Genomic DNA, 13,165 nt, shown 5'->3' with positions numbered 1-13,165 from the left:
TTGTAACGGAAGGCTATAGCTCAGATTAATACAGGAATTTTCGAAGCTTATAACAACATTGTCATTGAAACGGGGGTTCTCTTCTGCTACAGTGGCTGCGGTCGAATGTGTATCCGAGTCCAACATCTCACTTTAGCCGAGTGCTCGCACTCTAAATTCCTCTTCTGCCTTGAATCATCCTTAGCAACCTTATGACATCTTTTACATAGGTTTTCAATGTCCCTTAACCAAAATGAATGGAAATAAATATTTGAAAATTTTAACATTTTCTTAATGCTAATGCAGGTTTTGCCCTATTGTGAATACAATTAAATCGAATATAAAATTGCACTGCTCTTATGGAATAATTTTCAGGACTAGAAATTTCTTCCGTTAAATGCGGGTTTACGCTAAATTGAGGTCACGCAAAATCAGGGTTATACTGTATGATTCCTCAACAAATATTATGTAAATTTTTATCTAATTTCACGAAAACAGAACATACTATATTTAATAGAACATAGAGCCACAAATCATTTGTGAACCTCAATCTCACAATATGAATTTTAAGAAGTAATACCTTCTTGATTGACAAGCTTGTTTGCTGCGTCCAGAGCCACCAAATTTAACCATATCTCGGCAGGAAACGCAAGTGCCACAATCTGGTTTCTGACAAGCTTCACAAACACCACAACGACGACGACGAGGGGCTTGTCCCTGAAAGCACACTTCTTATGTTAAGCAGAATAGGTCAAAGACAAGAAATTAGTGAGGAGAATCAGAACATGTGTAAAGGATAAGCAAAACAGGCCAGGGTAGGATGAGGGAACTTAAGGAAGGAGAGACAAAGTCAAACATTAAAAGGACAAGGACAAACTATGTTTCTTCCTGCTTTCCTGCTTTGTCTGCTAAATTAACAGATACACAGCAGAATAATGATGTCAACAATATAATCAAACTTTTTCAATTCCATATAAATGGTATTGATTTATAAACGACAATGTGCCTATCTCTTTGAATAAACCATATAAAAGCTGATCTCTTATTAAGGGTGTTTGATAGGTTATAATTTAAGCTGAACTTTTCTAACAGATCCCCATAGTCTTAGGCACAACATGATATAATGAAATCTAACATCTCAGTATTCATAATGATAAACAATGAAATTAACAAAACCTGTGATCATTTTGAATATTCAGGGAGTTTGTTTCCTTTTCACTGAAGGAGAAAGAAGGAAATTAGAACTAGTATTAGAATGAGGAGAACCCCTGCTTTGATTTTATATGTTCAGTCAAATACTAACTAGATATAAGACCAATGGAGAATTCTCTCAGTTTTAGAACAATTACTCACCTTATTTCCTTCCGCATCTTTATCAAGTTGTTCTGGAAAGAATGTTTCAAAGACATCTTGAACCAAAGGTGTGGTAGTAGCCTTAGTCCAAGCAGAAGGTTTAGGCATTTTGAACTCAGACCTGCCAACTGCTCGACGCATCGCCATCCTGTTTAAAAAAAAAAAAAATGTAACCAGTTTAATAGGCATCCAGGATATGGAAAGAATAAAGGAAGAAAAATCTCTCCTGAAAGCTGGACTCAACATAGAATGACACATGAACAATACAATTCCACAGAACTGAATTTCAAACTCTGTACAGGACCTAATTAAGTAATTAAGTTTCTGCGATTAATATACTTAGCAGTGGGATGGAAGCAGCCGTGGCCTTAATTAAGGTCCTCAGCAATAACTGGTTTCTTTCCTCATTAACGGACACGCAAGTGGTAGATCTGGGGCTGACAACCTAGATGCTTCAGTGATCTATAAAGAAGCTCGCTCACATTTACAAATGATCTACCCTTTAAACAACTGCAGTCCAACATAATTTTTTTTTTTAGTGAATAAATGTATCGGTAAAAAAAAAAAAAAGCTCTAGATAATGAAATTAAGGTATAAAATAAGTTATACTGCAAATAGTTGCAAAAATATAATAGTTTACAATCATGTTTCTACTTAGTGTAAAACTTAGCAGGAATTTTTCTGAACAACAGTCTTTATGTTGGTTATATACGATTCATTGGTTAACCTAGTTCTGTACTTATTTCTGTTCATACTAAAAATAAGGATTTAAATTACATTGAAGCAAAATAGGCTTTCAAACAAATTCAACGTCAGTCAGTCTAGGATACTTCTCTTGTGGAATCAAAAGACAACATCTCAACAATTCAGCACAACTTTTCACTCACAGAATATTTGGGATTCAGTATACGGCCTTCCTACATCATGCGCAGAGGTGTCAACCTCTGAGGTGGGTTATCAATATTCAGGGGAGGGTCTGTTTCCTTTTCTCCAAAGAAAAAAAAATCAGAAGGCCTAATTTGCTTCAGTGTACTGTTGTGAATACTTATTTTCAAACCTGAACTTCATCCATACATTTAAAATAAAGAGTTTCATCTGAATATTGCTCAGAATGTTGAAAGAATGGTATTTCTGTGTTGGTCACATTCACCGTAAGTACGAAAAGAAATTTTTAATTTCCCATCATCTCTGTCTATAACACAATGCATCATTCATGAGAAAATGATTTAGTAGAATTTAATTAAAATCAATTGTTTGTAAAGGAGAATAAGTCACTACAGTTTAGGCTAAAAACAACTTTCACACTGGGTGAAATGGCAGTTTAGGGGAAGGCCTAAATTTAATTCTTAGACATGTATGTTATTATTGCCTTAGACACCTGGACATAACAACATTCCACTGAAGCTGATTCAAGGGGGAGGCCTATCTTTAAAAACTAGACTCTTCACACTAATCCTTTAAATCTGAGAAAGCAAGTAACTGGTGATCTGAAGCATGTAACCATCGCCATATTCAAGAAAGTGATTGCAGTACATGTGGCAAATACTGCAGTATATCCCTGCTGTCCACAGTTGGCACTCTTCTTGTAAGTATTCTACTTAGATGTCTCAAGGTTGTCTCAGAGAAGATTCTCCTGGAGTCTCAGTGTGGTTTCTGTGCCTCAAGAGGGAACACATGATCTTCTCTGCAAGGCAACTCCAAGAAAAAACAAGCAGAAAACAGCAACCTCTCTACTTGGTGTTTTATGATCTTGAAAAAATGACTTTGACTCTGTCCGAGGTCTGCTATGTGGGCTGTGTTGAGATGCATTGGTTGCCCTAAACACTTTGTTGGTGTCACAGGTGTAGAATATATTGGAAGTGGAGTGTGTTTATTAAAGACTTTATTTGTAAACCTTCCGTAGTACTTACTGTATGATCTGAAGTGTGGTGATAGAATATTTTATTTGTATTCAATTCAGGTACCTAACCTGTACAGTGTAAGAAATATTGCTGTACATAGGTTGGTTGTAAATAGTAGATTTCAGTTCTATATTTACTGGAAGTATCCAGAAAGTTATCACATGAATTTTTGAATAGGGTGCGTTGCCTTTTGTTTGTTATGTGTTCTAGAAAGTATTTTCTGACTATTCTGGAAATGGAAGATTCGCGATCGTATGTATTCAAGAAAGTATGTTAAAGTTCGCGACTGAAGTAAGAGTTGTGATTGGTGAATCTGGGTGACAATAGGCGGGCTCATGCATTCTGATTGGCTACTCCAAGGCCAGAGTTTCTCTTATAAAGAGAGCGAGGCATCATTTCATGGTCTGACTGGTCAGTCTGTGGTCTGTGAGCGGTCTGTCTGTCAGTCTTCGATCTCTTGACCGCCTGAAGTTTTGATGCCGTCAGCGGCGCCTCGCTACCAGGATAGGCCACTTTGGGGTAAGTACTCTTGATTTCCGTTCCAGCTTAAATTTCCTGTAATGTTCGTTTGCTTTTTTATATAGGAGTCTGCCCTAACCTCACCTAGATTCACCACTTAATTATTTATGATGCCTTAGCTTTTCAGCTGGGCTTGCCCATTTGTTTTCGAGGCATTCCCCGTTCCTTGTTTCGCTAAATATGTAAACTGTAGTTTAATATATTTACCTTGGGATTTTGCTGGTAGTTCCGTGTCACTTGATGTACGCTAGAGTTTTTGAAAAGTATGTTTAACTTCACTGTAAATTGTAATAGTGTATTACGTTTCTTCTTACCTACTAAATTGCATTGTACAACTGAATTTGTAACTAGATGTATAGTTTGTTTGAATCTTTGAACTTATAGGAAGCTATTGTCAAAGAATGTATATTAAGAGTTGGTGTGTCTCAGCAGATCATGCAGGTTGTATTTTACTATCGTTATGTGTCGGTACCTTCCCCATGGTGGAATTTGTTTGGAATTTATTTGTAAATAATATTTTGAAAATTAAGGATCACAGTTGATTATTTCTGAAACTGCAACCTAAGCCGTATCCATGCCCTCGGTTGGTTCCCAGCTCCGTCCCACCTTCCTGGTTTATTGTCATCTAGTTGGCCCCACTGATATTTACAAATGTTGTTATCAGCGGAGCTCCACGTAGTTTCAGCCGATGTTTCACTGATTATGTAGTGGTTTTTGGTACTGTGTAATTGCACTTACTTTCCTCCCTTTACTGTGTTTAGTGTTTGTTGATTATAACCGCTGTAGTAATTAGTGTAACCGCTGTAGTAAAGGTTACAGTTGGCCTGGTTCGAGCATGCCACGATATTATGTCTGGTAAGGTTCTAGATCAGAAAAACATCTCTGATGTGTTTCCCTGTAACACATGGACTGAAGCAAGGGTATCTACTTGCCCCAACGCTCTTTACTTTGTACATGGCAATGATACGGATATATTGGAACATGGAATGTGAGAAGTATCTTTCAGGCCGGGGCTAGTAGAAAATTGGAGGAGGAATTACTTAAATATCAGATACATGTGGCTGCATTACAGGAGATACGATGGAAGACAATCGAGGTGACAGATCTACAGCAATATATTTTGTTCAATAGTGGGGAGGAAGAAAATAGAATAGGAACAGGGTTTATGGTCAAGAAATCGGTCAGTCATAATGTGATTGAATATGAAGCAATAATCCCCAGACTATGCCGGTTAAGATTGAGAGGGAGATTTGCCAACATATCACTAATTAGTGTCCATGCCCCAACAGAGGATGCCAAAGAGGAAGAGAAAGAACAGTTCTATGAAAAAATGGAGCAAGTATATGACAAGTTGCCCAAGTATGATGTTAAAGTTGTCCTAGGGGATTATAATGCCAAAGTAGGCAAGGAGAAAGAAAACCACCCAGTGGCAGAATATCACAGTAAACACCAAGAATCCAATGAAAACAGGTGGAAATTGGTTGACTTTGCCTTTAGCAAGGAGCTGGTGATTAAGAGCACATGTTTTCCACATAAGGAGATCCATAAAGAGATATGGGTATCACCGGATGGTCTGACAAAGAACCAGATAGACCCTGTGCTGATAGATGCGCGACATGCCTCCAATATAATGGATGTGAGAAGCATGCGTGGTGCAGACAGTGATTCAGATCACATACTGGTGAGGATCAAGTTCCGAGAAAGACTGGCAATTAAACCCAGGGACAGAGCTGAGCAGAGCAAGATCTATAATGTACAACTGTTAAGGGATGAGAAGAAGGAGGAAGAGTATAGAGACCAGCTGCAAAGAAAGCTACAGATAGGCAGAAACGGAGATGTGGACAGCAACACAATGTGGGAGGAAACCAAGCTAGCAATAAATACAACGGCGCAGGAAGTACTTGGAGAGAGAAGGAAACAGAGTAGAAATAAATGGTATAATGAAGAAGAGGATAAGGTTCTGGAAGAGAGAAATCTTGCCCGACAAAGAATGCTACAGAGACCCACTCGAAATAATATGGCAGTCTTTAAAGAGAAACGGAGAATAGCAAAGCCATTGATAAGGAACAACAAAAGAATAGAAGAAAGGGAGAGAGTGGATGAAATGCAGAAGAATTTTGAAAACAAACAAGGTAGAAAATTCTTCCGTGGGGTTGGACAAGTAAAGAAGGGATATCAACCTAGAGTGAATATGCTTAAGGATGAGACTGATAGACTCATTGTTGGGAAAGAACGAATTCTGAAAAAATGGGCAAAACATTTTGAAACATTACTTTCTGTCAGACCAATAAATGAAGAAAGAGAAGGATCAGACAGTATGGAAACTTCAGAGAGAGATGAGGAGGGTGAATATGGAGATAAGTGTGAGGGGGAAGAGAGGAATGAGAATGGAGATGAGGATGAAGACGATATGGGATCACCATCGATTGAAGAAATAAGAGAAATTATAAAACAATTGAAGAGCAGTAAAGCCCCAGGGAATGACCTCATAATGACAGAAATGGTAAAACATGGAGAAGTGTTGGTGAAGAAAATACATGAGATAATTAAAAAGGTATGGGAAACAGGTACAATGCCGGAGGACTGGACACTAGCAAATATATGTCCTATACATAAGAAGGGGTCACGCATGCAATGCAAGAATTATTGAGGTATATCCTTACCGAGAATAGTATAAAAAATCCTCTCTACAGCCATAACAAAGAGAGTTAGTAGTAGAGCAGAAAGAATTATAGGGGAGTACCAAGCTGGTTTCAGACCTGGAAGATCGACGATGGACCATATTACCACCATGAGAATGACTCTGGAAAAGACATGTGAATACAACGTTCGACTAGGACATCTTTTTATAGATTTTAAACAAGCCTATGACAAAGTTAAGAGATCGACATTGTGGGAAACAATGAAGGAGTTTACATTCCCACAGAAGTTAATAAAATTGACTAAGATGACCATGGAGAACAGCAGAAGTCAGGTAAAAGTGCAGGGAAATCTGTCAAGATCTTTCAGAACCGAAGAAGGCCTAAGGCAGGTAGACCCCTTTCACCAGTGTTATTTAATCTAGTGTTGGAGAAAGCTGTAAGATCAGTAACTACTAATCCGGGTGGTAATATTTACAATAGACTAATCCAAATTTTGGCTTATGCAGATGATGTGGTGATATCTGCTAGAAGTAACGAGGCACTTACAACTGCCTTGAGGGAGCTGAAAGATGCGGCTGGGTCCTTTGGGCTTGGAGATAAGTGAGGCTAAATCTAAATATATTGTAACGGAGAGAAATGGAAGGAACACTGAAAACCTCCAAGTGGATGGTTACACCTTTGAAGCATTAGAGAGCTTCACATATCTTGGCCCAGTAATAACATCAGAAAATAAAGTTGAGACATAATTGTAAATCAAATTAAGGTTGCCAACAGATCCTACAGGGCACTGTATCCCCTTCTGAGAAGTAAAAACTTAAGCAGGAAATTAAAACCGACTCTCTACAAAACAATAATTAAACCAGTGCTTATGTATGGGAGTGAGGCATGGGTATTGACTGAGGCCACAGAGAGGAGATTAAATGTGTGGGAAAGGAAAGTACTGAGGAAGATATTTGGACTGGTGAAGGAGGGAGATTTATGGATAATCAGAATAAATGAAATAAAATTATTGTATAAGGAGCTGGACTTGGTGACATCAATCAAAATGAGACTAATTGGATGGCTGGGGCATGTACAACGGATGGAAGAGGGAAGACTTCCAAGGAAAGCACTGACAGGACACCCTGAGGGAAGGAGAATGAGAGGTTGGCCTCAGGTGAGATGGGTGGAGGATGTGGAGACTGATCTGAGGACCGTTGGAGTCAGGAGGTGGCGTAGGCGTGCTGAAGACCGGGACTACTGGAGAGCTGTGGTCAAGGAGGCCAAGGTCCTTAAAGGACCATAGAGCCATGGAGTAAGCAAGTAAATAACTGGTCTATACTCACACGAGGCTACTCTCAAAAGAATTTGTGAGATGTGTAGAATTAGTAATGTGTTAGGAAACAGAAAAAAGATACAAACTTTATACATGTAGCAGATGACAACAAACACAGAAGATGAAGAATTTTCAGTCTCTCCCTTTCCCTATTCTGCACTTTCAACATCAAGATCTGAGGACCTTTCAAAAAATGCCTCCTCAATGAATTCTAAATAAGGTAATAAAGTTGTGAAAGCTATTATTGTCCATTTGTTTTTGTTTCTTATAACCTCTCAATTGTTCCCACTACTCACGTTCACCTGTCTGTCACTGGGTTCATCTTTAGTGAAAGTTCCTAACCTCCTTCTATATGTGATGAATAGAACCTGGATCATAATACGTAATTACATGTTCTGTTCCCATATATTTAACTATAAGTAAAGCTAAAATGTTGGCGAATCACACTAAAAGGAACATTATTCCATACATATTTTGATGCATAATAAATCTTTTGATAAATACTACATATTTTAAATATTTTGAAGAATATTGCACATTTGAAAGAAAACACAATTCTTTTATCCCTAATTTTATATCAATTATATCAATTTTATATCACTTGAAGTGTTTTAATTAAACAGTAATTAAACACTTCAAAATAGTTTAAAAAATAATTTAATAATTTAAAGTGAAGTATTCTGTCAAAGAGTCGCATCCCTTAGCTATGTTGATGGCTTGTGCATCCCTTAAGAAGTTACGGTACAGTATGAAGGGGGGGGGGGTCAATGACATGTCGCTGCTACTACGGAAAAAGACACAAAGTGAATGTTACCCTGCGGCTGGGATGATCGCTCGGCAAAAACAACCTGTGAAAGAAAACATTCTGAGTCACAGTTAGTGAATGTCTATGGCACCTAGCGTCAAAGTTAAAAGATTGGATTTCGATTGATGAAGCCTTTACAAGTGGCAAGTGACGATAAAATCGTGCTACACAGAATGTGTGACTAACGTGTTGGGTGCTCCATGAAGTCACAATTAGAACAACATTTAAAAACTGATCTTCATGAGAAATAAAAAACGTGCTCCGTCAAAGAAACAAGTTCTTCTTACATAAGGGGCGGTGGAGCCTTCTTTACCTTCTACCAGTGAATATAATAAAGATCTGTGTATGGCAATGGTTGCTGTAAACATACCATGGTATAAACTTGGAGTGCCAAAGTGTCAAGGATTCCTACACAAATATTGCTACTTCAATATTCCAGATGAATCAACACTTCGAAAAAACAATTTGAACTCCTGCTACATTGACATGATGGGAATGATTACAACTGAACTTGGTGATCAATACATATGGATTGCTGTTGACGAGTCGACCGATGGCTTGAGTAGTTTCACTGCAAATCTCCTAGCAAGTAAAATGGATCCAGAGGCTCCGTGTAAGTCTTATTTAATTTACTGAAACTTCTGGAATACACAGTTTCACGATTCATCAACAATAGAGTTAAAGGACTAGGGACAGAGCGAGCTGGCCGTGCGGTTAGGGGCACGCAGCTGTGAGCTTGCATTCAGGAGAGACTGGGTTCGAACTCCACTGTCAGCAGCCCTGAAGATGGTTTTCCATGGTTTCCCGTTTTCACACCAGGCAAATGCCGGGATTGAACCTCAATGCCACGGCCGCTTTCTTTGCACTCCTAGCCCTTTCCTTTCCCATCATCGCCATAAGACCTATCTGTGTCGGTGCGACGTAAAGCAAGGAAAAAAAAGAAAACACTAGGGATTAACGAAGAAGAAGTGTTGGTGCTCCACTCAGATGCTGCATCCTATATGCTAAAAGCTTTGGTTGCGTTGTCTATGTTTTACACGAAGATGGCCCACTTCACATATGTGGCCCATGGATTACATCGAGTAGCTGAGACCATAACAGAAAAATTTCCTAAAGTGAATGGTTTAGTATCAACAACTCTCAAATCTCCCTGTTTTACTTGAAGATGGCCCACTTCACATATGTGGCCCATGGATTACATCGAGTAGCTGAGACCATAACAGAAAAATTTCCTAAAGTGAATGGTTTAGTATCAACAACTCTCAAATCTCCCTGTTTTACTCGAAGATGGCCCACTTCACATATGTGGCCCATGGATTACATCGAGTAGCTGAGACCATAACAGAAAAATTTCCTAAAGTGAATAGTTTAGTATCAACAACTCTCAAATCTCCCTGTTTTACTCGAAGATGGCCCACTTCACATATGTGGCCCATGGATTACATCGAGTAGCTGAGACCATAACAGAAAAATTTCCTAAAGTGAATGGTTTAGTATCAACAACAAGAAAAGCTTCTCTCAAATCTCCCTATCGCATGCAGTGCTACAAGAAATTGTTACCAGATGTGCCTTTACCTCCACAGCCTGTGATCACCAGATGGGGATTATGGATTTAAGCTGTGAACTTCTTTAAGGAAAATTTTAAAGCAGTGAAGTCAGTGGTGGAAACATTTCCTCTTGAAAGTGCAGCATCTGTGAGGGAGTGTACGAGTGCCTTAAGGTAACTTAAGCAACTAATGTATCGACAAGGTGGAAAATAAAAAATAGTTATGAATCTGTTAAAGTGCGATACGGACCGTGAAGTTGATTTTATGTAATGCCTTTGAAGATTCGAAGGTGGGTTCATCGATTGCGTACATCACAAGCCATTTTAGTTGGATTCCGAACAGCATTACAAAGCTGCAAACTTCTGGACTGCCCCTCCATGAACCTATGTCCACACCTGCCAACTTTACAGAACCAAAAATCAGGAGATTCTGATATGAAAATCGGAAAAATAAAGGAGAAATCAGGAGATACAACTGGTCAAAACTGCTTATTCTACATGTCTTGTGCAATACAGTACTATGATATATTTATAACACTTATTGTCTCAAAGCCCAACTGTTGCTATACGAGTCTACAAGGTTCTCTATTCCCTCACAGAAAGTATGTGAGTGAGATGATTGGTCTCTGATAAGCCTTCTGAAAATAGTATGAACTCATGCTCCACACGTATGAATTAGTCATGCACTTAGATGCTACTACTTAGCAAATGCATAGATTAATATATTGCATCAAGCGCTTGTGAGATTATGCGAAGCGCAATGCTATTTGTATCAAATAACTAGCTGATGTCCTCGTGCTTCGCTATGGAATTCTCAGAAAGACTGTCCTTACAGTTTTCCCAACTGAAGTCAACATAGGTCATTACAATGACGTCAGTACGAATGTCGCGATTAAAAGCAACGCTGTCATATGAAATACCGGTATTCGATAAAATGAAAAACAGCGCATTTTTTCACTTTTAACAAAAAGTACCACAGTGTCGATCTAACAGTTCAAAGTTCCAGAGCTAGAATAACCAGGCCGTAGACAACCCCGGACACTCCTGTGTAATTATTCTGTTTAAGTGTGCACACTGCTCATTCCAATCACTGCCTCAGAGTAGGAATTGAATAGCTGGATACTAGAGTGTAGCACGCAAGAACGAGAGACTGACAATATACGCGTTGCGATATACAGGTTTCAGTAAACATCGCACATTCACGCACATTTATCGCATTAATAAATGTTGATATTTCGTTTGAAAGCGGCCAGTTACCAAAAGCCTTCTGGCCACTGGTGTAAAAAAGCTGAAATTGTAGAATTTGAAAACAAATGTTTGAAGTTCACCAAAAAATAAGCTAAAATCATGAGAAATAATATAATAATCAGGAGGCGGGATAAACTGTTGAAAATCGGGAGTCTCCCGCCTAAATCGGGAAAGTTGGCAGGTATATATATAGTGGAAGATGCAATCAGTAAAGTGAGTGTTGTGCCGGGAGCAATCGGTGAGCATGTTTCAGTAAAACAATGATGTATTGAAAAAGAACCCAGAATAAAAAAATTTTCAAATGTATGCCAAATACTTAACGGTGAATCTGTGCAGCTCCCTGAGATTGAGTCAGTATCTTTCAATATCATTCCTCATTTGAAACACGCACCAGTGAACTGATGTGAAGTTGGAAGGTTCTTTTTTCTATACATAAGAATAACCGAAGAGACAGAAGGCATTCAATGACTGGAGAAAATTTGGACAAATATTTATTTATTAATTGTGCCTCCACCGGAAGAGTTGGCCATGTGGTTAGGAGCGCGCAGCTGTGAGCTCGCATCCGGGAGATAGTGGGTTCGAACCCCACTGTCGGCAGCCCTGAAGATGGTTATCTGTGGTTTCCCATTTTCACACCAGGCAAATGCTGCTGCATATTTTGTCCATTTTAGCTACATATTTATGTATGTATTTCTAATTTTTTATTACATATAATCCACCTCTATTGATGAATAACAGTGAAAAATTACCCGCATTTTGATTCTCTAAAGGAATTACAACAAAAAGAAAGAAACGATCCTTGTCCATACCTTTTGCCAAATGTGACACCCGCCAGCTTCACGAGTGCTCGCATGCAAGGCGAAGTAATCAGCTGATCTTCTGAATCTGGTGATGATGAATCGAAACTGATGACTTGATCGCATATGAATTGGGCATGTCGCAACAAGCTATCTTCAGAGAAACTTGATATTCCTTTTGGAGGTACAGTGGTCTGAAACAGAACATCAAGAATAGCTTAATTTATTTTAAACCCTACAAACAAATACACAAAACCTAGAACTTCATTTAAACACATCAGTATTTAATACATCAAAGTTGTAAATGCTATATCTCCTATGTGATAACATACTAACTTTTCAGGAGGAAAACACCTTTTCACACATGCTGACAAAACAGTCTTATTTTGCTATTTTTACACACTCTCTTTCATAAATGCTGAAATTGTCTATTAACAAAGACAATTTTGACTAGATCAAAATAATTTGTATCATCAACACATAAGAAGTTTTATTTGTCAGATGTTAACGTGTAAGAGTTGTTCTCCTATTCATTAAATATGTACACTCAACCACAAAATATTTGGCTTCTAGCTAAAATAGAAGAAACTGCCACATTAGAAAGCCACCAATCAAGGTAAACCTGTGCAGTACTGGCAATGAAATGGAAGCATACATAATATTTGGCATATAGACATCACTGATTGATGCACAACATACTGTAACATGTTTGTGGGGTAGCTAAATAAACACAACTTAGCATTGACATCTAATTAACTCTTTCAAGTATTTACACATAACTATATAGGCACACCAGGACCACAACTGATCCCATGTCGAACTCTCCCACGCTGCACCGGACACGAAATTCACTCTCAGTAGCTGGACCAAGAGACTCACTCCTTAGCGACAGACAGAACAATGACACAGACTGACTCGTCAACTCAGGCTGAAACCCAACTCGAGCTGTCACTATCCACAGCAGCACTCCCTCTGAGACTAGCTGCACTCACACTGAACTCACAACATCAACTGAACCTGCTCACCAACTGAGCTCAACTGAACCATCCAATCTTGTACG

The 13,165-nt window shown here is 38.6% G+C and overlaps 1 protein-coding gene across 1 annotated transcript in view; it reads right to left on the bottom strand.

Moving 5' to 3' along the window:
- Positions 1–13,165, bottom strand: part of LOC136871815 (DNA (cytosine-5)-methyltransferase 1) — a 211,873-nt gene that overhangs the window by 122,567 nt on the left and 76,141 nt on the right. Inside the window, exons 8-10 of the mRNA XM_067145426.2 lie at positions 12,118–12,299; positions 1,333–1,480; positions 560–696 (exon numbers count right to left, since the gene is read on the bottom strand). Of these exons, the coding sequence (XP_067001527.2) occupies positions 560–696; positions 1,333–1,480; positions 12,118–12,299 (467 nt within the window). The remainder of the gene's footprint in view (positions 1–559; positions 697–1,332; positions 1,481–12,117; positions 12,300–13,165) is intronic.

The sequence above is a fragment of the Anabrus simplex genome, chromosome 4 (genome assembly GCF_040414725.1).
Source record: "Anabrus simplex isolate iqAnaSimp1 chromosome 4, ASM4041472v1, whole genome shotgun sequence".
Lineage (NCBI taxonomy): Eukaryota > Metazoa > Arthropoda > Insecta > Orthoptera > Tettigoniidae > Anabrus > Anabrus simplex.
Note: the sequence above shows the minus strand (reverse complement) of the source record. Positions and strands in the feature narration are given on the sequence as shown.